Genomic DNA, 26,264 nt, shown 5'->3' with positions numbered 1-26,264 from the left:
ATGTTGATGAAATGGGTGTGCCTCTCTGCAGCGCTGCCCGTGCATGGCCGGGGAAACACCTTCTACATTGCGCATGACCAAGGGAGCGACTGGGAAGAAGCCCCTGATGACATCCTTTACATAAACCAAGGCAAGTACTTATGCTGACTCCGAAGGGCGTGTGCTCCCCCCCCCCGCCTATAAATGATGAATCTCTTTACTTACTGTAATAGCATGCACTTTAATATGCTGATTTATACATTTCCCCCCCATTGCCCTGGTTCAGTTTGCTGTTTTTGTAAGTTGCGAGGTTTGGCTCACTTTCATGAGTAAATTGACCAAAAATAATAATAATCGCCATCATGTTTCCCACTATTCCGCCTTGTGTTTCTTTATTTTGCCTCGTGTTTCTTTTAATGAACTGCCCCTTAAATAGAGGACTGAAGGGGGGGGTCATGACCATGCTGTTATGCAGGGGAGCACGGAAACCACTCACTCAACCCTGCTCACTGGGAACCTTATTTGGCCACGCTTTGGGCTTGATATTGCCAGGCAGCAATATTGATATTGATATATCAATTATATATCAATAATTGATATTCAAGGATAGCTGCCAGCCATAAGGGCTGGCACACAGTTGGTGACTGGGTGGAACTGCAGCGCTAGTGTGTATTGAAGTTTTCAGCTTTCAAATTCCAAAAATGAGTGGTACTAAAATGTTGTAACATGACTTGGGAATTCAAAAGATAATTTGGTTAAAGTAGTATAATGTAGTTTTGCTTGGTAAGAAAAATGTGTGTGAAATTGCAAAGAAATCATTAAAAATGATTTTCACTTGCAGATCGATGATGATTAGTATTAGTATTAGTATAATTTAAAAATTTTGGTTTTCCAAAAGCAGTTTGTGCTTCTTCATCAAATGTAGACTTAGCTAGTTAAATGTTGTCCAGTCACAAAAATAGATTTGAATTCTTCACACCCCAAAGATATATTTTTAAGACCCCTCACTTAAGAAATTTGCAAAAATTAAGTTTCACCCCTTAAAATGGCATACCCTACTACAGCAGACCCATGACAGCTACAGTGGTGGCATTTGGGAATGCATTCCAAACAAAGGAAGCCACAAGTGCAGAGAAGCATTCTGCCTCGCCTCGCCTCGCCTCGCCCTTTTCTGTAAACGGGGTGGGGATTCTAATGGCAAATGTGCAATTCTGCCCCACCTGCCTTGTCTCACTGCTGCTACCTGTAGTCCAGTAAAAAGCTTAGCCCTGGATTCCACTGCCTAGATCATATTTAATGCATCCTTCCTGTAAGCCAGAGGTTTTCAACCTTTTTGAGTCATTCTATGTCACCTCTTGCCTGCAGAGCTGGCAGCCTCTCACCCTTTTTCAAACAGCCTTCTCTCTTCTCCCCTCTCCTCTGGGCAGCCACAGCTGTCACCCCTGGTCTCTGAGCTGTCCCCCACCCCACCCCAAAAGAGAGGTGCCTCCTCACACTGCCCCACAGGGGTCTGGGACTTGTCTGTTCAGTCCCAACAGCAAGGGCTGGCGGACTGGCTGACTGGCTTCCCTTGCCTTCTCTCTCTCTCTCTCTCTCTCTCTCTCTCTCTCTCTCTCTCTGCAAGGCCGCCTCAACTCCTGGCAACCAGCACCCTCTGACCAGCCCCAGAGGCACCTTTCGCCTGGGGAGCTTGTAGCCAGGGCTGCTGCAGCAAACAGCTGTGCAAGCCTTTGGGAGGCAGAGACGTAAGAGGGCATCAGAGGAGGCAGGGAAGGAAAGAGGGACAGAGGCCAGTGTTGCCCGCGGCACCCCTGACCATCATTCAAGGCACCCCAGGGGGCCATGGCACACGGGTTGAAAACCACTGCTTTAAGCATTTCCAGATGCTTTACAATGGACCATAAAACACAACATTCCTCCATATCCTTAAGGTTCCAAGATGCCCATACTAAGTGACAATCAAATCTATACCTATCCTAAACTGTCAACATTAATTAGAAATACCGTGTCCTATACAAAGGGGTTTTCTCCTGCTTATTTATCTGAAGGTGATCTCTTAGATGAGATTTTACTATATATTTGATCTTCTACTCAAGTGCAGATCCCTGCTTTTGCTCTCTTGCAGTGGATCCCATTGCATAGCTATGGTTACATCTACACCACACATTTGAAGCCCACCCACCCCCAAAATCTGGGAAGTGTAATTTGTTAGTTCTGTGAGAAGCAAACTTTAGTTCCTGGGGTGCTTTTTGGGAAAGCCGTGCTCTTCAAACATATGGTGTAGGTGTGATCTATCAAATGCAGTGTTCTCTCTTAATAGGGCAAGTCAGCCTTCACCCATTGGTGTCCTCCAGATATTTTGTACTACAGCTCCCAGCTGGCTGGGGCTGATGGGACTTACTCTGAAAAATCTGGAGGGCACCAAGTTGATTAAGGCTGGAGTGGACAGCTGGCATGTGATAGTGACTGATAGAAGACATGATAGAAGACGTCTGATGCTACCAAAATCAATCCAGTGATGGCAAAATGTGTATGAGAAACTTGAATTTTGTTGGGAAATGTTGCATCCAAAATGTGAGTGACCAAAGTGGCAGGTCTGAAGTTAAAAACTGCAGCAATTTGCTTTCAGCTCTAGCCTGTCATATTAGGCTACTTGATCAAGTAAAGGCATCCACCAGGTCCTGAGTCCATTTTTCTCTTCCCAGAGCTGATTTTTCCAGGGGCACCAGAAAGCAGTTTTCTGATCGAGGGGGATATCATCAAAGCGGTAGGTAACGATGGCAGAACTGGTACAAGATACAGACGCTTTCCTAAGATGACTTGGTGGGAGGTCTGAGTATGGCTAGGCCGCGGGTGTAGCCAGGATTTATTTTAGGGGGCAGGCTTTATGCTGGGGGGGTTCAGAACTGAGTTATCTGCAACACAGTTGGTCAATTAAGTATTTTTATATATTTACTTGATTTACCCAATGGGCCTCTAAATCAGGAGTGGCTGCCTGGTGCCTTTCAGGGGATGATAAGAATTCCAGCCCATAAACATCTGAAGAACACTGCTCTTGCTATCCTTGCTCTCTATATCCTGTTGCATCCTGTTGAATCTGGGTAACACAAGCAGCTTGCTTGCTTATCAAACTACCCGTATGGTATGATGCCCATATGTCCAGAATTTCCCAGACATAGCTGGGATTCGGTTGTCAGGAAATGTGTCCAGGCGGAAATGGCTGAAATCTGCATGTAAGTGTAGATTCTGGCGAATTTCCTTAAAAATATATTCCTTAAAAACCTCCTCTTTTCTCTAACTTTTGTGTCTGGATTTTCACCTATTGAAATATGGCAACCCTGCCGTGTGGGAGAGGAGGATGGCCGATAATTTGCATGAATTCATCTGCTGCAGTCCCGAGAAAAACTCAGATGCTGGAACCAGATGTTGGACTCCAACATTAATAGGTCGTTCTGAATTTTACAACCTTCAAATTCCAAAAATAAGGGGTGCTAAAAAGTTGTAACATGACTTGGGAATTTAAAAGGTATTTTGGTTAAATTGATATAATCTAGTTTTGATTGGTAAGTAAATGTGTGTAAAACTGCATGGAAATCATTAAGTATGCTGACCAAGTACTTGCAGTTTATTTATTTATTTATTTAGTACTGCTTGACACTTTAAGTGGGTGCAATTAAAATTCTTGAGTTTTCAAAAATCAGTTTATGTGCTTCTTCATCAACTGTAGACTTGCCACACTAAAGCCCTCCCAGCTGACAGAGTCATGGGGCTGAGGGCCAGAGCTTTCCCTCTTTCCTACAGAGGAGACCATTTATGTGAGTCACTGCAATCCTTGGTGTGGCCTCAGGAGTGTCCCTAACTGGAGAACATGGCATTCTGTTGATAGCAAAGTGGTTTGTGGAAGGGCTGCTGCAGCTCAGTGGGCAGACAAGCTGAAGGTCCCAGGTTCAGTCCCTGGAAAAGCTCTTCCTTGGAACTCTGGAGAGCTGCTGCCAGCCAGCGCTGGCAACAGTCTTGCACATTATAATGCAGCTTCTGATGTGAAAGTGGTGCTGATTCTCTCCCATATAGAGTCCTTTCAGGCTGTTCCCATCTGCCAACCCGAGATGGCCAAAGAAGAGAGGGATTGTCCAAATTCCCTATGTAATCTCCTACAAATATGGTAAGTAACAAACTTTGGAACCTCTTCCAGTAGGAACAGGGCATAGAACTTAGGTTCTTTTATCTGTTTTGGTGTTTAACATAAATGAGATTCAGTGCGCTCCAGGAAGAACACAAGTAAGCAGTCAGACAACCAATATATTGGAATTTCTACGTAACATTTCTTTATTGATTAACAAACATTAGCAAGCATAACACATAACAAGACAAGGGAACATGCACTCAGTCACTCACGCAAACACACACGCAAACATTCTCACCGCCTCTTCCCTGGAAGTTATCAAGTTCCAGTAAGTCATGGGTGATCAGACAGCGAGGCCCCAGCTGTGTCTGACACACAGACTCATCTGAAAAGTCTCGGTCTTATGTAGTTTTTTTGGTCTTCACCTGAATCTTAGCATTTCTCACTGCCTTTGGCCTGTTCTTGGCAGTTCTTCGTCTTCAGCGTGTTCTTGGCATATCACAACTCTCACAGTTTGTACCTGGTCTTCTGTAACTTTTGGCACGGTACGATACTCATTGTTTGTAACTAGCATTGCATAGTCAGCCTTTACGCTTTCTTGCAGGTACTGTACTTTTGCCAGAACATGAACAATCCTCTAGCTCTTTGATCAACATAGTTAATCAATTGTTCATTAACAGCATCCATTTTGTGTGGTGTTCTTCTGCCATCTTGCGGCCCATTCAAACATGGCATTCATTACTTACAGATGGGATAGAAACCTGATTCAGGGCTTGCCTACACTTTACCTTTTGCCCTGCTCTTTCCAGGCACAGGTCCACACTTTAAAGCTCTCTGTTTGACAACACCCCCCCCCCTTTTTTGCCCCAGAGCTTTCCCTGTGAAAACCTCTTTAAAGCTGAATTGGAGCAAACAGCAGTTGGGTTTTCTGCAGATTGCCATTTGCTCCGATTGAGTGCTAAAGAGCGGGGTTTTTCATGGGGAAAGCTCCAGAGCAAAAGGGATTCGGACATGGAGCTATAAAGCATGGACCATGCCTGCAAAGTGTGCAGGGAAAGGAAAGTGTGGATAAGCCCACAGTTTGCATTTATAGGCAAATTTTGCTCATTAGCACTTTCCAAAATACACAAGCAGGTGGCCATCCTTCAGAATTAGCACTTCTCTGACTGTTCAGTGCAGTTTTATAGGCTGGTAATACAGTACCTGCAAAAATGTGCACACATGGTGGGTGTGCATAAAAACTTAAGTGCTTGTGAAACTAACATACAGAAAGACATTAAGTTGGGCAAAAGTGCATAACAAAGATGTGCCTTTTGGGAGAAATTTTCATGAGCAGTTTTTAAGTCATAAACTGATGTGGAGAATTGAACTTGGGAATGGGACAGTGAGAGAATAAAGAGAAATGGATGGATTTGCCCAGCCTTGCTGCTGAGGACGAGGTGATGGAGACTGGATAGAGTCCAGTTGAGTAGCAAGTGCATCCATCTTCCACCGTTTTGGCAGAACAGCCTTCTCTCCCCAAGCAAGTGCTATCCAGATGTTTTGTACTACAGTTCCCACCAGCCTCAACCAGACATAGCCCACAACATCTGGAGAACACTGCCCCAGGGGGACAGGGGGGCAATCACCCATCCCTAATTCCTGGACTCCTGTCATTAACATTTACTGCAATTTCCCCCCCCCCCAGCTTGCCCATCTAGAAATATACTTTGCCCCTTCTGTGCCCCACTCCATTTTTTGGGGTGGGGGGCTGCTACTTGTGTTGGGTTGGGAGAGCTGTGGTTCACCAAGTTTTGAATGATCAAGGTGCTGAATAACTTAGCCCCCCCCCCCATCTGCACTATGCATTCAAAGCAGTATCATCCCGCTTTAAACATGTCTTCCCCCAAAGAATCCTAGGAACTGTAGTATTTTAAGGGTGGTGGGAGTTGTCAGGAGATCCCTATTTCCTTCACAGAGCTGCAGTTCCCAGAGTTCCCTGGGGAAAAGAGAATGGTTGTTAGAACTATCGTTCTCATAGTAGATAATGATGGGGATTCTGCTTCCAACACAGCCATCGTGGCTACTAGCCATTGTTAGCCTTATACTCCATGAACTTGTCAAATTATCTTTTAAAATTGTGGTATATAAGTTGGTGGCCATCATGACATGCTGTGGGAACAGATTTCACGGCTTAACTCTGTGGCTCTTCGCCGCCAGTACTGGCTCCAGGAAATCCTCGTTGGTTCTCAGTGGAATGAGAGCAAGCTACCAGGATAGCGTTGACTCCCCTGGATGAATGTGATTGGGGGGCAGGGGCAAGGGAAAGAGCGGAGGGTGTGTTGATGTGTGCAACAGGAGGGGACAGGCCTGCTTAAATGTCTTGCATTTGATTATTGGTGTAGAAAATAAGCTGAGCTTGCTAAGTGCTCTTACTCTGATGAAAAGGATTCTGCCCTGAGCATTCTGACACTGCTCTTGCCTGTGTTCTTATTGTTCCTGCCAGACGAATCCAGCATGAAGATAATCAAGGGAGCATTTGAAGACTTTTCAAAGTTCACATGCATCAAGTTTGTCCCTTATTCCAACCAGAGAGATTTCATTGCCATTGCCCCGCTCTCTGGGTTAGTAGTGACTTACAAGATGTATCTTACTGGGGAGTAATGGGGTGGTTGCCTAGTGGGTGACCCACCTCCTGCAAAAGCTAGATTCTCTTCCTTCCAACGCCTTTGCTTCCTCCAGTTTCCTTCTGCAGCTCAACTTTTAGGAATAATTTATTGGCCAAGTACATTTTCCAACATACTTGGATTTTGCTTTGGCTACATTGCAATGTAAAAATATACAGACACTAGTACATTACAGAGCAAGAGGCGAGGCTGCCCTTCTCGGCGCCTCTTAAGATGTGGTGGTGAGTGTAGGCCCAATGGAGTTGGCCGGAGGAGGGAGTGGTCTTCTCAAACACTCACAGGAGCATCAACAGCAGCAGTGTCTTCCTGGCCTAATATACCAGTGCAGATAACCGTGCCGACTGCGGACAATGGAAGCTGTAGTCCCAAATCATTTGGAGAGCACCAGATTGGGCAAGCCTGTGCTAGAAAGGCAAAATCAAAATTTTGGGATGGGCTATGTGTTGAAAAGGATCTTGGAAATGTTGACTCTTGAATATTTGCAGTTATGCTAGACATGCGATGACATTTTTCAATAGTAGCCAACTCTGGGTGGTATATGGGAGCTGCTTTTAACAACATGTAATACACTTCTGTAGAAAGATAAATGTCTTGATTTTAACCAGTTGGTAGAATTTCCCCTTGAACAGATGAGGAACAATCAGATAAAGTCCTGGTTTCAAATCCAAAACTTCATTTGGGGGTAAATGTCAAAAGTTAGCAAGTTTTCCGTACTTTATATGTATGGACCTAATTTGTGGATCAGAAGTTGGTTATTTGCTGGATGTTGTATTTATAAAATATTCTGATGCAGTTCATGGTTCAAAACAGTTTGCTCAGTCCATGTTTTGAGCTTTTAGGGATGCATATTTAAATACAGAAGTGGGGGAGAATTGGTTTGTGGGTGAACACAGACCATCACCCACAAATCCTTATGGTAATGATCAGGGATGAAGGAGCTGATCTGGTGTGACTGGTGGACATAGCTGGGTGAAGCACACTTGTCTGGACCAGCTGCTGCCACCCAGCACCTGCATACAAGAGGCATACAAAGGAGGCAGGATGCCTCTTAATACTACAACCCTAGAATCCTTATTTGTTTTATAAAATACAGTGGTACCTCAGGTTACAGACGCTTCAGGTTACAGACTCCGCTAACCCAGAAATAGTACATCGGGTTAAGAACTTTGCTTCAGGATGAGAGCAGAAATCATGCGGCGGCAGGAGGCCCCATTAGTTAAAGTGGCACCTCAGGTTAAGAACAGTTTCAGGTTAAGAATGGACCTCTGGAACGAATTAAGTTCTAAACCTGAGGTACCACTGTAGAACCTAATTTAGCAGTTGTAACACTATTAACATGCACACAATGCTACTGAGTGCAAGACATTGTCTGCTAGGAATATTTTTTTCAGTGGTGGCATCATGGTTGTCAAATTTCCTCTCCAGCGACATCCAAAAGGCCCACTGCATTGATGGGTTTGAAGATTACTTCACAATGTTACTAGAACATTGTGCTTTCTGTGGCTCTTGAGTTTACTGGAGGGTTGTTATCATTTTAGTATGTTGCTTTTGCTTTTTATTGCTAGACCTTTCTGTAGATTTCCAATGCAAATTTTATGTACTGTTGTGTTCCCTTGCTTTTTCTACCACAAAGCAGTGATCAATGTTTAAACAGGCAGGCTAGTACCCTATGAGCATTGACTCATTAGGCATGGGACTGGTTGTTTGGTTGCAATGCAACTTCTTAACGCATCTTTCACTCCCTCTCCAGCTGCTTCTCCAGTGTTGGACGCATTGGTGGGATGCAGGTGGTTTCCTTAGCGCCCGCTTGCCTCCGCAAGGGGAAGGGGGTGGCACTGCATGAGCTCATGCATGTCGTGGGCTTCTGGCATGAGCACTCCAGAGCAGACCGGGACAAGTACATCAGCATCTCCTGGGATGAAATCTTGACTGGTAAGGGTTGCTTATGCTTTCCTAGCAGGCTCTGTGCAGTGGCACAGTGTGGCCCCAGGTGTATCTTTTTTGAGGGGGCACGACAGAGCACCCCCACAACAGGCTGCTTCATTGAACCCTGGCTCCGGCGCATGAGGAAGGGAATACCCCCTGCCTGTGTCAATCCAGAGTGTGGGGACCTTGTGCTCAATGACCAAATGCAGCTGTCTGGCCCTGGCCATGCTGCTGAGCTGCCAGGACTGGGGGGTGGGGTGGAGGGAATTAAACCCAATTCGCTTTTAAAGCCAAATCTATCAAATTCACTCGGGTCTTTCCACCCTGTAGTGGGACCAGGGACTCTGAATGCTTGTTATCCACTCCTGCTTGTAGACCTAATCCCCTTCTTGGATTCACAGGCTTTGAAATAAACTTCATGAAGTCTTGGAATACCAACATGCTGGTGGATTATGACTACTCCTCTGTAATGCACTATGGCAGGTAAGCGAGCCCACGAGAAGGCTCCTAGGTGTTATAAAGAAAATATTGGGGGCATGTGAAACACCCTGTGCTGCCTCTTGTTGGCAGTGGAGTGGGGGCCAGGGGAGGTATTTCCACATTGTCAAAGGGGTGTTGCGTGTTCTGGGTGACTTTGTCTGTAAAAGCAGGTGCATTTCTAGTAAGGGCAGAATTTTCCAACCTGTCTGGAGCCTACCATTCGTGCTCCTTGTTCTTACATGCATATTCTTTGGTAAGGCATGGGACATGTCTGAGTCACTGTGACCTACACTGGCTATCTGATGGGATGGCTGGTGATAGGGACCCTTTGTGGCGGGACTATGACTTGGGAGCATTGTTTCCATGAAGAATCCTGGCTATGGGCTATTTCCAGTTTGGAGGCAGTAATGAACGCTTCTGAATACCAGTCGCTGGCAGCCACTGAGGGTTTGTGCTCTCGGACGCCAGCAGGCTGTTCTTAGGTTCTTACATTCCAGTTCAAAGGGTTGAGTAGCAGGTAAGACCCTTCTGTGCCTGAGACTGGACTGCTGCTGCTGCCGGTCAGAGTGGGTGGTCCTAAGCTTGATGGCGCTAGATGTAAAGCACCTTCCTATGTTAAGCAGAACCAGGATAGTCCACTTGTGTATGTACAAGAGTGGCTCACACTGCTTTATCTTGTTCTTTGCCTCCACTAGGAATGCCTTCAGCATGTCTGGCTCACCCACCATAACACCCATCTCCAGTTCCCCGACCTTTCTTGGCCAGAGGTGGAACCTGAGCAATTCAGATGTTGCCAGAGTCAACAAGCTTTATAAATGTTCTCAGGCTGCAGCACAGCCAGGTAAGTGAATGAAGACTCAACAAAGCTTAGTTTCCCAAATCCTATATTTTGAACGCATATGCATTTTCCCACCGGGAAGTTTGGGATTCCCACCCCCAATGGGATTTAGCAGAATATAGAACTTTAAATCCAAGTAAGAACTTTGAAAGCTATAAACCTGTACGGGCTGTAAAGAAGCAAACGTCTGTCCTCCTTTTGTCAGCTTCCTAGGCAAGACCTAAGGACCCATCCACACTTCCTTTTGTGCTGTTTCTAGGCACAGGTCCAGACTAGAGTCTCTATGTCCAAGCAGTTGGGGTTGCCCCCCCCCCCAATACTTTACTTGGGAAAACCTGCATTTTACCACTGAATCAGAGCAAACGGCAACTGAGTTTCCCATGTGTTGCCATTTGCTTTGATTTAGTAGTGAAACGTGGGTTTTCCCAGGGAAGCCACTGGGACAAAAATAGTAAGAAACCTCAGACGCTTTAAAAGAAGTCTGGATGAACCCTCAGTTTCTTGTTTTCTCTACCCCACACAGCTAAGGTTGTTCCTCACCTTAAATATCACCGGAGTCGCAGGTTGGCTCTTGAGTGTCCCCAGCTGCAGCCAGCTATGATGCTCCAAATGTGCCTGGCATGATAAACACAATTGTGTTCATGTACACATCTCTTTTGATGCACACAACTTAACAATGGGTGAAGCAGTGCTGTGCTAAATTTCTTACGCCTTTTAAAAAGCCATTCTCCTTCAGTTAACGAGAGAAGGAATTTGCAGGTTATCAAAAGGGAGAGTAGTTTGGTGAAATTCTCATGCGCGGGGTGCAGGGGTTGTGTTGCTCTTGCCTTACTTCTGAGTAACACAAAGGGTGTTGTGGGAGTGTCCATCCTTTCATTCTACATATCTGTTCAACAGAGATCTGTACTCGGCAGCCTTCCTGGGTGCCTGTGAGATAATGCCTTCCATGTAGCTTTTCCAGATCAGGAGGTTTGAGCAGCCAGGAAGGTTGCAGAGGGCTGAAGAAAAGTTTATGGGAAGAAAAACATTATCCAGAACAAAAGTTGAGCTCAAAAACCCCATTCCTGCCAAAATTCTATAGTGGCCTGAGAATGAGGGAGACTAATTGAGGGTTATATCAAACTAAGTTTCACTGAAATTAATGGAGCTGAGTTAGTCATGTCTATGCTGTGTACATGCTATACCTTGAAAGCATTTTCTTTCCCTCAAATTATTCTGGGCACTGCAGTTTAAGGGTTCCTGGGAATTGTAAACTCTACTGTGCCCAGAATTCTTTGAGGGAAAGAATGTGCTTTGAGTATAAGTTGCGTACACAACCAAGTGGGTCTGCTTTGACTAATGTTTGATACAACACAGAAGCACCTTTCAAAGGGGAAGAAATCTTTCAAGAAATTGGGAAGATTTTGATGCAAGACTCATGTGACATGACACAGGAACATGTGTCTGGGAACATGTATGATAAATGACAGAAGTTCTAATTGCTTTGTTTTCAGGGGCACCTACCAAGGGAGTCATCAAAGAGAATGTAATGGACTTCATTCCAAGTGAGCCTAAGCCCCATACAACGCAAAACAAACTCAAATTATCTACTGCCTGGAATCTCAGTTCTATAGCGTCTTCCAATGAAATGCCACATCCTGCCAGAGAGCCTCTGGGGACCATCACACCATCAAGCAAGGTTGCTGGTGAAAACATTAGTACCACAGAAGCCCAGACAAGGGAGGTTTGGTCACCTGGGCCAAAGAAGCAAATGCAAAGGACAGTGTCTCTGCATACCCCTGGTAAAGCAGAAGGGAGTAAAAAATCTCTAGTGGTTACAGAAGAGATGCTGCATCAAACCGTAGCTGGAGAAATGGCAGTGAGTGGTGTTGCCCAGAAGACTTCTGAACCGCAAACTCTGCAGAATCCCATCAGTAGTGCAAGGGTCTACATACCAAGTGACCAAAGCCCTGTAGAAGTAATGACAAGCAGTGCCCCGAAGGTGGAGCTTTCACTTTCCTTTCTGACCAAAAGCCCAGACCCCTTTCCAATGACAACGGTCCAGGGAGCTGCCACAACACTTGGTAAGAAAGCCCTGGACCAGACACCTTCTAGAACAAGAGCCATGTATATAGAGCATAGAACAGAACTGCCTACTGCTATGGCGAGAGGAGAACTATCTACTGCTATGGAGATTGGGAGCTCACCATTAGTGAGAAGCAGTGAGGATAGACATGGTTCCCCAAGCCCAGCTGAGGACCACCCTTTCTCTGTGATGGAAAACCAAACTGGGAAACAGCTGGCTGAGCTATTTCTTCAGACCATAAGCATCCTTAGAAATGAAACGGGTAGCACTGCTTCTACAACCCCCATAGTCCAGGCTGAAGCAGGGTCTTCATACACAACAGCCTCTCCAAGAGCCTCCAGGAACTTGATCACAGCCTCCAGTGTGGTGGGACTGGAAGAAACCAAACCCAGTGAAGTGGGAAGCCTGGGAAGCTTTGGCACAATTGGGGGCCAGAGTGAGGTTATGAAAAAGGAAACGGAAAGCGTCCACACCAAAGAAGGGAGCATGCCAACCTACGTGCTGTCTTCCAGCAGCAAAGAACAGTATGCAAGGCATACACTGGAACCTCGTCTGTTTGCTACCCAGGTGCCTCCCTCTCTTGGAAGTTCAGAGGCTCAGGAAAGCCACCTTAGTCAGGCAACTGCTGGAGCCCCTTCCCCTTGGGCTTCTGTCATAGGCCCCCTTGCTGTTTCAAAGCTAAATGTAGCAACTTACTCAAAGAGCAACCAGACCCAAGTGGAACAGTTTGATCAGTCACCTACTCAGCTGGCCAGGAAGGGCTACAGAAAAGGGGCACTAACAACACACATACCACCAGGGCCTCTCTTAGTGCCAGTTAGTGAACCTGAGCTGGAGGAGCAGACCCTTGTCCATGCAGAACTGCCAAGCCAAACTGCCACTTTACAGGATTGGGCTTCATTGGCAATGGAAACCAACCAAGCTATGCATCCTACAGAGGGAACATTTCCTCTTCCTCTGTCCCACACCCCTAGTCCCACTGAAACAAGACACAAAACTTCATGGTTGCAACAACCAAGCAACACCAAAGTCTATGGCCCTAGTGCCCACATTCCAGGATTGGCCCCCTTTGCAGATCTACTTGGGGAAGAATTCGAACACACTTTAGAAACAGCGTCCATTACAACAACGTGGCCATCTACAGCACAAAAATCCAGGGTGAGCCATGAAAAAGAAGTTAGAACTGGACACTCTGAAGAAGCCAAGACTCATTGGAAAGCTTCTTTGTTTTCCCCTGAGCCATTTGGGAACCAGATGTCCACCCAACCTAAATACCGGGTAGCAGGTACTCCATGGCAACTTTCTTCTACCCCCTCAGTAACGACTGGCATCCCTGGTGTGATGCAGATTGGGAATCCTAATGGGCCAGGAGCAGCAGCACCCCAAAGACCATGCAATGGGGAACTGGCAAGCTCTTTACCTGGAACGGAATATGAACTAACATCCACACGCATGTTGCCCAAATTGGAAACTACAAGCCAGGAACATTCAGGATCAGAAAAGAGAGATCATAGCCCTACCTCCAAAGGGGACTCTCTGCCATTGAGAAGAACAAGTCCTCTTCTTAAAGCATCTTCATCAGCAATGGTGAGTCAACTGATGCAGACAAGGACCCCAGAGAGGACTGTGGCAAGTGATGAAGGATCTGTTACTGCTGGCTCTTTCAATTTATCCACCATCTTGCTTTTTAGCAAACCAGCTTTAAAGGGGCCCCAAAGCTCTTCTCCTTTGAGGAGAACAGAACCTGTGATGAAGACTGAGAGCCCACCTACAGGATTCTTGGAAACAAAACCTTCCTCTAAGCTTAAAGAAACCCTTGAAGAAGGGGAAATGACTGAACTAGCAAATGCCACAGAAGACATGTCCCTCCATGTGATGAACTGGGCAACAACTCCTACTTGGAAAGCCACAGCTGGCAGAAATGGGGCACAATCTCCCTCATTAGATATGGAACCAATAGGATCACCCCAAGTTGCTGCTGAAGGGACGGCTCTGCTCCTGACTATTGGCTCGCTAAAGTCTCCCAAATACATAAACTTAAGAGGACAGCCTACCAGTAGCCAGCCCAGGAAAGAAACCATGACATCTATGGCAAAGATTCTTGCAGGGGACATGGTGTCAACATCATCAGCATCCAGTACCAGTCCTCTAGACACATGGGGAAACCGGGGAACCCTATTGACAGGTGCAAAAGAGGCTACAAGGAGATCTCCCAAGAAAAGTGGAGAAACTGCTCTAGAGATCTATGCCAGCACACTAGCTTCTGAATCACACAAGACAGCTACAATTGGAGTTTCCACCCTGGGATCCCGTGAGGAGCATGCTGTAGCAACTAAAATCACACAATTCCAGCCTGAACATGGAACCCGAAGACCAGAGGTGGGGTATGAACACAGTAGGTCTCCTTTAAGCAACGGGACTCTTGTAGGAATGGGAAATGGAGAACTACAGGCTCCCTCTACAAAATTTCCCAGACGCTCCTCCAAGACCCAAATTGTAGTGAATCTGGAGGGAATGTCTGGAAACCATACAAAGAAAATGAAGTCCAAGGAAAATGAGGTGTCCCCTGTAGACAACCCTAACTTCTCCCACCGTGTTGGCAAGAGGTCTTTAGCAGAGATAATGGCAACTCCAGCATCTCTGAGTGTTGCTCTGCCAGAGGAAATGGATCGTGAATTTATAGGCCACATGGATGAGGTTTCCCCAGTCAAAAATGTGGCAGACATAATGGAGGCAGCAGAACCATTGCCATTTGGAATGTCCAGGTTGTCCACTCTTCTCCAAGGGCTGCCTTCTGCGCTGAAAAAGGCAGGAAATAACCAAGTGGGCCCCCCAAGAACTGTGAAAGAGCCACAGCCTCTGACCAATTTTTGTCCCTTTGAGAAGAACTTGTGTGGCTGGGAGCAAAGCAAGGAGGATGACCTGGACTGGGTGCTTGTAGAGGGGCGTGAGCAGCTCGTTAGGACTGTGGGAGGTGGAAGCCCCCCTGGAATGCCTTGCACAACCTCAGGTGGTAAGTGACTCCTGCGCTCTCACGCAGCAACTGCTCCCCTTGGGGGTGTGCTGCAGGGTCTTCTGAGTGGTGGGAGTTCAGGATAGACAAAAAGAAATGCTTAAGGGATTCACTGTAGCAAGATTGTGGTAAAAGGTAAAGGTAAAAGGACCCCTGAACATTAGGTCTAGTCGTGTCCAACTCTGGGGTTGTGGCGCTCATCTCGCGTTACTGACTGAGGGAGCCGGCGTACAGCTTCTGGGTCATGTGGCCAGCATGACAAAGCCGCTTCTGGCAAACCAGAGCAGCGCATGGAAACACCGTTTACCTTCCCACTGGAGTGGTACCTATTTATCTACTTGCACTTTGGCGTGCTTTCGAACTGCTAGGTGGGCAGGAGCTGGGACCGATCAACGGGAGCTCACCCCGCCGCGGAGATTCGAACCGGCAGCCTTCTGATCAGCAAGCCCTAGGCTCTGTGGTTTAACCCACAGCGCCACCCACGTCCTAAGATTATGGTAGTGACCACTAATTTGGGCAGCTTTAAAAAGGGATTGGACAAATCCATGGAAGGATAAGACCATTACTGACTACCAGCCATAGAAGGGCTATACATTACCTGCTCTCTCAGTAAGTCTCTGGGTCCCAATTGCTAGGAGAACTCAAGTGGGAGAGTGTTTGTCACACAAGTGGGACTGAGTGCTGGACTATATGCACCTTTTGGTCAGATCCAGCAGGACTCTTGCATTGGGAGAACTTGCTGGTAGAGTTTCCATATCTTTCACTTGAGCTCTGTTGGTGATGGTCAAACTCTGGCCCTCTGCAAGGGCTATGACAAACACAATGGGGGTTCCCCCTGCACCTGGAGGGTCAGGAGAGACCCAGAACAGCATGTGGAGGGAGGATAGGAGAGGTGGTTTATTATTATTATTTTATTATTAATTTATACCCCGCCCTCCCCGGCCAAAACGCGGCTCAGAGCGGCTAACATCAAATGTTAACACATCAACATAAAACCAGACAATCAATTAAAATGCATCCTAAAATCAGATCAGGGTCAGAATAAAATCCAATCAAATGGCAACCCGCAGATTAGGGTTGGGGACCTTAAATGCTCACCAGGCCCAACTGTTTGTGCTGAACTTATAAGGGCCAGTGAGAAATTTTTTATATGGCAAGCAGAAATCTGCTGATGAAGCAACTGGATTGTGTGTTGTTAAGTTCCTCCCTCTGCTGTGAGAAGCAGTTACTTCATCTTGCTTCGTGGCAGTGACCTCTGCTTTTGGGAACATTTTAGTGATTGATGTCTCATTCCATAGCTGTTAACTTTTCCCTTTTCTTGTGAGGAATCCTGTTCGGAATAAGGGAATTTCCCTTTAAAAAGGGGAAAAGTTGGCAGCTATTGTCTCCTTCTTCCTCCCATCCCATTTACAGGTTGTCTAGGGGGGTGGTGGGGCTTCCCAACATCAGCTCCAGATTGTTAGTTTTATGTGAAGGGTCATGATGGTCCAAATTATACCTGTGTCATCTCTTCACCAGGTGGCTACCTTTCCCTGATGCCTTTGGCCCACATTTCTAGTCAAAAAGCTGTTCTGGTCAGCCCAGTTGTTCAGGGCATCAGGTGCCTCAAATTCTGGTACAGCCCAGGGGACCTTCTCGTGAGTAAGTGGCTTCTGTATAAAAGAGGTGTGTGTGAGTGGATGAGGGAAGGCTGCCAGAATGGCAGTAGGTGGCTGGCTTGTCTGTGTGCAACAGTTCTGGACTGCCAGCTCAGACTCTTAATTCCCCGTTTCCCAAAATTGGGTGACCCAGAGTTCTCTAATGCCCTAGTGCTGATGAGGGATTTTAGGTTTGGAATAGTACCACTGTATTCCGCTCTGGTCAGACCTCACCTGGAGTACTGTGTCCAGTTCTGGGCACCACAGTTCAAGAAGGACACTGACAAGCTGGAACGTGTCCAGAGGAGGACAACCAAAATGGTCCAAGGCCTGGAAACGATGCCTTATGAGGAACAGCTTAGGGAGCTGGGTATGTTTAGCCTGGAGAAGAGAAGGTTAAGGGGTGATATGATAGCCATGTTCAAATATATAAAAGGATGTCATATAGAAGAGGGAGAAAGGTTGATTTCTGCTGCTCCAGAGAAGCGGACACGGAGCAATGGATTCAAACTACAAGAAAGAAGATTCCACCGAAACATTAGGAAGAACTTCCTGACAGTGAGAGCTGTTCGACAGTGGAATTTGCTGCCAAGGAGTGTGGTGGAGTCTCCTTCTTTGGAGGTCTTTAAGCGGAGGCTTGACAGCCATCTGTCAGGAATGCTTTGATGGTGTTTCCTGCTTGGCAGGGGGTTGGACTGGATGGCCCTTGTGGTCTCTTCCAACTCTATGATCCTATGATCTATGATTCTAAATGAAACACAAGCACCTTAGTCTGTAGGTAACCTGTTGTTGGCATCTATCTGCACCAAAGTGAGGTCCCCATCTCAGCCTCACTGATGTGGTTCAAAGGAAAGCAGAGAAGTACGTTTGGCACCAGCTTGGCTGCAGGAGGTGCTAGAAGGAAGCATACAACCATCTAACCATCTTAGGGACACCACTCCGGATTTGTGTAGGGTTTACTCCTGAGCCTTGCCTTCTTCCAAAGATGTCTCGGAAGGCAGCGGAAGTTTAGGATCAGAGTTGTCCTGGGCTGTAGGTAGGTAGGCCACCTACAGCTAAGAAAAAGGTATATTTTGCATATTTGCCTTCAACCTCACCTTAGTTCCTGTGGGTTGAGGGGATCCTGTCTGGAAGCCTGACTTGGAGCCATAACACAATGGGTTTTAGAAAACAACATTGCCCCCTGTATCTTTAAGTGAGGTGCCTACATAGGAAGCTGCCTTACGGGGAGTGAGGTCATTGGTTGCTCTTTCTTGGAACTGTATACAGTGGTATCTCGGTTCCCAAACGGCTTGGCTCCCAAACAAATCGGCTCCCGAATGCTGCAAACCCGGAAGTGTTTCAGTTTGTGAACGTTTTTCAGAAGCCAAGCATCTGACAGTTTCTGCTGCTTCTGATTGGCTGCAGGAAGCTACTGCAGCCAATCGGAAGCTGCAGCTTGTTTTTCGAATGGTTTCGGGAGTCGAACGGATTAAGTTCAAGAACCAAGGTACCACTGTATAAAGACTGGCAGTGACTCTCTGGGGTTTCCGAAGGGAGAGATTCCCAGACCTACCTGGAGGTGCCATCGGGGGCAAACCTGGGATCTTTTGCATGTGATGCAGAAGCTCTACCCCTGAGCTGTGGTGGTTTGTTGACCAGAGCCAAAAAGGCATAATTATCCACTTACTCTCCTACCTGCCCCTGTCAAAAGTGAGTGCATTTTCCCATTGGACAATCCTGTTACAGATTCCCCACTCCTAGTGTGCATTTTATCCAAAAATGGAAAAGACATTGATAGCTTATTGTTGAACATTTTGTGCCAAATCTGTGTGCGTTGAACATTTAAAAATGCTGTTTGGTGGCAGTTTATCATTCAGCGTGATGCCTGCTTCTGAGTGGCCTTCTCTTTGCAGGTGAAATAAACATCTACGTAATGCTCTGGAATTCCTCTGAATGGCACAAACTGTGGTCTGTGAGGGGGAATCAAGGCACTGGCTGGCATCTGGTGGCTGTAGCCATTTCCAAGACTTGTGAGCTTCAGGTAAGTATTTATGGTCTGCCTTGAAGACACAACTGGTTGAAATAGCTTAAGAAAACCCTTTATGGAAAGTGCATCTCTGGTAATGGCAGAGTTGATGTGAGCCGACAGGATGGTGGTCGCTAAGAAGACAAAAAAGTCCCAGAGTCCATAAACTCTAGACTTAGCTGGGTGGTAAATATGTACTGGGATACAAACTAACTCTGAAAATGATCTGGCAGGGCAGCCAACAGCTGTCCAGCTCTGGAAATCAGAGACTGAGTACTATGCTAAGTTGGTGAAAACTGGTGTTGCAGCTGTAACAATATTGATTTGGGTACAACTTGTGGAAAGTTAAAGGTAAAAGTAAAGAATGCTTTAGCTTTGCAGGGGGTTGGACTAGATGACTCTTGGGTCCCTTCCAACTCTAAGATTCTATGATTCTATCATAGTTAAGTCCAGTCAAACCTGACCATGGAGTGTAGTGCTCAACTCTTTCAGGCCAAGGGAGCCGGTGTTTGTCTGCAGACAGCTTTCAGGGTCATGTGGCCAGCATGACTAAACTGCTTCTGGTGCAACAGGACACCGTGACAAGTGCCAGAGCACATGTTTACCTTCCTGCCACAGCAGTACCTATTTACTTGCTCTGGTGTGCTTTTGAACTACTAGGTTGGCAGGAGTTGGGACCGAGCAATGGGAGCTCACCCCATCGCGTGGACTCAAACTGCCAACCTTCTGATTGGCAAGCCCAAGAGGCTTTGTGGTTTAGACCACAGCGCCCTTGTGGAAAGTACTACAGAGTGCATACACTCACCATCATTGACCCGGGTGATTCTGACATCATTATTAGCACGGCAGAGCAAACCGCTGAGAAGCAGACATTGCTGAACTTTCAATTTTGTTTAATAATACTGGCTACAAATAAAAATAAGACCCTTTACCAAATCCTCAAAGCTCTTCTACATATGCCCAGCAGGTAAAACAGTTGGGGAAATGAGTAGATTTGAAAGGCAATCCCACTGGGAATATCTCCTGCTGAAGCTGCGTTGTATTGCATGGGAACTGTACAAGACTTTCAGCAGCAGAGCACCTTCCGGTGGCATCACACTCCTGGAGTGCTGTTAGCCCTGAATGAGATGAGAGGCTGCTACTGATTGCAATGACAATTTTCCTCCAAAGACAAAAAGCAGGGTTTTTTGGGGGCTGGTGGTGGTATTTTCAGCTGTTGTGTCAGGACTGTAGTCAGGGCAAGGGTCTCAAACCCTGGGGAGGGAGAGATGCTGCTGCAAAAATTTACGCTTAAGACGCACGCGTTGCTGCATGCTGTTTGGCTCTTAATCCTAGGACTTTGAAAAGGTGCAGGCAGCTGAGCTTCTTCAGGTGGCTGAATGAAACTTCATGTCTCTGTTCTCTCTGCAGGTGGTGCTGGAAGGTGTCACCGGCCCCAAAGGAAGGCATAGTGCTGGGATTGATGATCTGCTTCTCTGCAGGAAGCCGTGTGGCCAATGTTACAGCAATATGACACGTTCCTTGTGCAACAAGTGAACAAAATAAACCTAAGTATTCTTCAATGTTGCGTTGAACACCATTTATTAAAATCAATTCAAGATCAGGATACAATGAACAAAAATACTGAGCACATAATAAAACAAGTGAAATCTGACAATCATGCCATATTGCATCACAGCACCATGGGAGTGACAAAGCATTTACAGGCAACTTAATCAAATCTCTAGGTAAATATGTCTGTACCAGAGGCCGAAAACCGATAAGGGTTGGCATCAATCAAATCCATGTATTCCACAGTCAGAGTGCTACTATAGAGGGTGCCTCTTGCATATTGCTGCGTATCACACCATTGGCCACTGTGGGCATCTCCACTTGGTTGCAAATATGGGGTGGTGTATAGTAAGGTTACCAGACGTCCCTGTTTCCCGGGGACAGTCCCCAGATTTACAAATCAGTCCCCATACAGAATCCATTAGAGTTGAAAAGTGTCCCCGGATTCATTGAAAACAATCTGGTAACCTTAGTGTATAGGAGAGGAGACAATCTAGAATATATCTACATATAGGACATCTTCACATTGGCAGAACACTGATACAAAGTGAATATTTGATTCTGCTGGCATTTAAAGGCGACTCTATTGAATAGGGCTTGCTGATCTGAAGGTCGGCGGTTCGAATCCCCGCGACGGGGTGAGCTCCCGTTGCTTGGTCCCAGCTCCTGCCCACCTAGCAGTTCAAAAGCACGTCAAAGTGCAAGTAGGTAAATAGGTACCGCTCTGGCGGGAAGGTAAATGGCGCTTCCGTGCGTTGCTCTAGTTCACCAGAAGCGGCTTAGTAATGCTGGCCACATGACCCAGAAGCTGTACGCTGGCTCCCTCGGCCAGTAACGTGAGATGAGCGCCGCAACCCCAGATTCGGACTTGACTGGACCTAATGGTCAGGGGTCCCTTTACTATTGAATGGACATTTTTGAAGCAATATGCAAACCAAAACACAGCTGTCCTTCAAAATTCACACTTTTTGGAGTCTGCTGGGGAGAATGCTCTGTTAGCACCTGTAGCTCTTTACAAAGGTCCTCCAGGTAGTGCCTGGGTGGAGGTGTGAGTCTGTGATTATTTGCTGCTGCCACTACATCCCCTTCACACTTTAGACTTCCTGTGTGTGCAGTTTGGGGCTCTCTGAGGAGTACACTGGAGCCGTGTCAAAAGTGATGCTTTTTATTGGGAGCCCGAATGGACTTACTAGTCTGTCTGTTTGCCCTGCTTTTGCTGCCTTGCCCCTTCTTGGCAACCATTCTCTTCAGCGTAGCAATGCCTGGAGGAGCATGGAGGTTGGAATAGCACATGGTGAGGTCCACGTGTCACAGAGGCCGTTCTCTAGAGATCAGTATTTCTGTGTAGCCTCAGCAAATGTGTGTGCAGCACCTTCCAAGCAGAGTTAGAGGGAGCTTTGTAGGCAATAGAAGCTGGTCCATGTGGGTAGATAGCCCCATCAACCTCAGTATGCCCTCAGCCAGACCTGACCTGCTTGCCTTTTTACCTACAACTAGGCGGGGGGGGGGGAGCACTGGTTGTGAGCTTCCTCTTCTTCCTCTGTCTCAGTGTAGCACCTTGTAGAACTCAGCAGGAAGGAAAGGGGTGGGCGACAAAAGCAGGAGGAGTTGGCTCTGCCTGTCAGTGCCTCTGGCACCCCCCTCCCGCCTTCTGCCCTAACAGCCCCAATAGGCACCGGCCACCACTGCTTGCTGGCCATGTAGTATTAGTAAATTTATCACTTGCCCTTTTCCAGCAGGATGGGTTACAACAATTTAACTTTAAAAACCGCCCCACTCCCTGAACAGTGCAAGAGATCCAGAGCAACTCCAACAGATGGCTGTCCAGTGTGAGTCCAGCTGAAGCCTGGGACATGGCCCTAGAAGCCGCTCTCTTGAGCTTTCCTGCAGTTTGCTGAGGAGCCGTTCATGAGCAGTGTTCATTGAGTACAGTTTTGCAACCAACTGTCAGTCTGCCGAGCAGTACTGCTCCCCTGCCAAAGGGTGTGGGCCCACTCACACATCCATTTGTCCTGTGGTTTCTAGTCAGGGGTCCAAGAGACTGGGTTTTTTCTCCCACTGCTTTCCCCAGGAAAACCAGCAGCTTATGAGGAGCCTCCTCATGTGTTAAACTACTCTGAGAATTGGAGCTCTAAAATGGCACTAGGTGGTCTCCTAACAACTCTCAGCGCCTTTAACAAACTGCAGCTCCCAGAATCCTTTGGCGAAATGGAATCATAGCCCCTTGAATGTATGGTGTGAATGCGGCTTAAAACCGGGAAGCTATTATCCCATAGCATAACAGTCCCGTAGGGTAAAGCAATAAAAGCCAAATGCAAGGTGGTTCTTTTAAAACGAGATTCAGAAGTAATACAAAACACAAGTGAGTGAGAAGATCAAATACTTTATTCTAAACAGCAAGCAATATATACATACCAAGCAAGGCCCTCAATCTGCCCCTTGGAAGCCCTCAAGAAGGGGGGAAGTGACTCCCCCAGGTAGACTCAGTTTACACAGCTCTGCGGCTGTCAGTCCGTGCCCAAGCTTCTCTCTAAACTTTGCCCACAGCCATCTGATTTATAGATAGCTAACCTGTGCAGATTATTCATTAGCCACCCCTTCCCAATGCCTCACTTTCTCCAAACAATGTACAAAGAAGGTAATCCTCACTATGGCTTCCTTCCAACAGATTAGGACATTAAAGGCTGCTCAGTCTCAGCCATCAAAGAGCTTAACAAGAGATAGGGAGGGGGAAGGAACAACCCAGTCAGATCCCAAACTCCTCAAAATACAAATATCTTCCGGATAGATTGCCCATACACCATCATTATAGCTGGAAGTAATGGGCTGCATTTGACACCACATACAGTAACAGCTAACTCAGTTGGTGAGTGCTAACAAGCAAGAATCAATACAGAGGCACTAGCATGCTCAAGGGAGCTACCCTCCCCTAAAAAAAAAAACTCTCGCGTAGGAGGGAAACCCTAAGATGGGGACGAGGAAAATGGAGGCCAGAAATAGAGACGAAATGGAAAGGGCAGGACTTACTGGAAGACTGTGAGCAGGAGCACTCCACAGTCCACACTGCAACATCTTGTTGCAGCTCCCACTTGGCTTTCAAAGTGTTGGAAGAGTTTCAGACCCTTTCTCACTGATCCTTACAACAGCCCTGTAAGGTAGGCTATCAGTATTATCAGTGGTGACTGGTGCCCGTTGGAACTGGCAGGGCTGGAGAAAAGGAGACCAGCCATAGGGAAAGCCAGGGCCAATGACAGGCAGAGCAAGCTACCGTAAATCTTGTTTGTCCCTGTGATGGCTGCCTCCCAGCCCCCTGCCCTGGGTCCTGTGCCTTCTGAAGGGAGGGTGTTCCCAGCTGAGTGTCCTCCTCTGCTCAGCCCCCTCTTCCCCTTTAAAAAACTCCCTGCCACCAGATAAAAGGGGGAAATTCTTTCAACCAGGATTCCCCTTCAGAGATTCTCCCTGAAGCCACTCAGGTTATGACTTCCAGGCATGAGAGTGATTACAATAAACTGAGACCACAAAGATTCCAAGCAGAGATCTTTGTTTTAAAAACAAATTCTTTGTCAGTTTTGTTATAAATCGGCTTATAACCATGACTCATGAAGCTGGTTCCTCCGCTGAGAATATATGTGCTAAGGGAGGGGGGGGATAAAAGACAGGGTAGGCAGGGGCGTACCCAGGATCAAAACTAGGGGGGGGGGAGAGACATGGTCGTTCAGGTTGTGACATTTCAGCACGGAAAAGCGAATGAAACCAAAATTTTAGGAAAATTATAATTATAGCAGTGCTTTATTACGGTAGTTATTACAATTATTTGCTTGAAATTTTTATTTTTATTTTTATTCTAGTTACGTGTCTTATACCAGGGGTGGCCAACTCCCAAGAGACTGTGATCTACTTTCAAAATTAAAATCTGGCAGTGATCTACCCCCATTTTGGGGGGTTCAGCTCAAAGTATTACATAAACGGCTTATGGATCGTGCATATTAAGGAGCATAAAATATTGTTAATAAATGGTGCAATCGTCAAGATCTTGCATCTGTTACCAGTCTATTCCAAACACCATGCATAAACATGCAGGGAATAATACCAATCTAGATACAAAAGCAAAGGACAAGAGCAGGCACAAACGTTTATGCCCCACTTTAAAAAAAGATTTTTTAAATGATTTTTGAAGCTGAACTATTTGGCAGATCTGCACCATGCATTTAAAGCACATGACTTCCCCCAAAGAATCCTGAGAACTACAGCTTCACCCAGAGCTACAATTCCCAGCACCCTTGGCAAACTACTGTTCCCAGGATACTATGGAGGAAGTCATGTGTCTTAAATGTGAGTTGTGTATGGATCTGCATCCTGTCCTCCTGAAATACTGAAGAAGTTAACTGGGGCGTGGAGCTCACTTTACCAAGCAAATATTGTCCACCACCAAAGACAGCTCCAGAATTCGAATTAGATACTAGATTTCTGAGCATATAACCTCCCTTCTCAGGTGTGATGTTGTTCGTGTGTGTGAGAGAGGGGGTGGGTGGGTGGGAGCAGGGCACCCTACCCAGAATTAGTTCCTTCTGAACTTCCAACTGCAGCGCTTTCTTTTGATCCTTTAGAACCTCAGCCCTCGCAAAGGAACTACTCACCATGCAAGGGAACTCAGTTTCCCAAGCTCCCTTGCAACGAACAGCCGGCGCAACACACACACACACACACACACACACACACACACACACACACACAAACACGGAGTGGCCAGCTGTCAGTCGGCAGAGCTCAATTGTTATTGAGATTTTCGGAGGGGCAGAAAGGCCAGTAGTTGAGCTTTTTAGGAGAGCTTTTTTTCCTTTTAGGCTGCCGATAACCATTATATTTTATTTATTTTGGGCTTCTGGGGGGCAGTTGCCCCCCTGCCCCCCCTGGGTACACCCATGAGGGTAGAACCACCATCAGGAACTGGAACACCTGAAGATGCTGTTTTCAACAAGGAAAATAAGGAAAGGAGCAGAAGTGAAAACCAGACATGAAGTCATATCCTCTGAACTGAAAACCCAGGTCCTTGGTTCCAGGTGGTGTGAATGGGTGGGCTCATTATTGGGGGTTTTCCTGTATAGAATTTATTTAAAATACATTTCATTGCCAATGTGTTTAGCACTGCAGCATGCAAGCAGATTTGAAGGCTCAGCTCTAGCAAGTACTATTATCCTGACAAACATTTGGGAGTATTGCAGAGTCTTTTGGTCTGAGGACTGATCCTGCTGATGGCTTAACTCACTGCCATTTGCTTATTGGAAATACTGAAAATCTTTCCACAGCTGCTCAAGATAACTCACAGCATCTATTTAAGACAATTTCATTCAGCGCAGAAAAACCTAATGCTGAAATCATTAAAAAAAAAATCTTTAAAAGAACATACAGTCGTACCTTGGATCTTGAACGCCTTGCAACTAGAACGTTTTGGCTCCCAAACTCCGCAAACCCGGAAGTGAGTGTTCTGGTTTGCAAACGTTCTTTGGAAGCCGAACGTCTGATCCAGAGTCGGATTTAAGTTTGATGAAGCCCTAAGCAACTGAAGGCAACGGGGCCCTTTATATGTCCAGCTGTCCTTTGTCAACAATAAATTGCCGCTGTTTTTTGTGTTGCTGTATGGTAATTGACAGACCTAATAGGTATCTCAAGCCATTTGCTCATAGCAAACAGGAGCCTACACAACACAAAACACTCTTGCTTCATGTAGGTTTTATTTTGTTTTTCATCTGATATTTTGGAAATGTACATCCAGGGGAGGGACCCAACTTTTGGAGCAATGTTTTGTCCACCCTGCTCTGTGAAGCCACCCTGTTAGCAGCACTTGAGCTTCCCGTTCCTGGTTCCTAGGAAATTGGGGCAAGAGAGTTGCAGGTTCTCCTCCCTGTTCTAAAAAGTAGGTGTCTTCCCCCTATAGGATCCTGGGAATTGTAGTTTGTTGGGGGTTCTGGGATCTGTGA

General features: G+C 46.5%; 1 protein-coding gene across 1 annotated transcript; it reads left to right on the top strand.

The window, feature by feature from the left end:
• Window positions 1–20,293, top strand: ASTL (astacin like metalloendopeptidase). Its single transcript, XM_033156733.1, has 11 exons — window positions 1–130; window positions 2,685–2,746; window positions 4,051–4,141; window positions 6,588–6,705; window positions 8,519–8,700; window positions 9,096–9,177; window positions 9,870–10,015; window positions 11,506–15,090; window positions 16,609–16,731; window positions 18,623–18,750; window positions 20,146–20,293. Exons 1-11 carry the CDS (start codon window positions 1–3, stop codon window positions 20,269–20,271), a joined length of 4,773 nt encoding a protein of 1,590 aa, XP_033012624.1. The 3' UTR covers window positions 20,272–20,293.
• The last annotated feature ends 5,971 nt before the right edge of the window (window positions 20,294–26,264 follow it).

This window comes from Lacerta agilis, chromosome 8, assembly GCF_009819535.1.
Source record: "Lacerta agilis isolate rLacAgi1 chromosome 8, rLacAgi1.pri, whole genome shotgun sequence".
NCBI classification, from domain to species: Eukaryota; Metazoa; Chordata; class Lepidosauria; order Squamata; family Lacertidae; genus Lacerta; species Lacerta agilis.
Note: the sequence above shows the minus strand (reverse complement) of the source record. Positions and strands in the feature narration are given on the sequence as shown.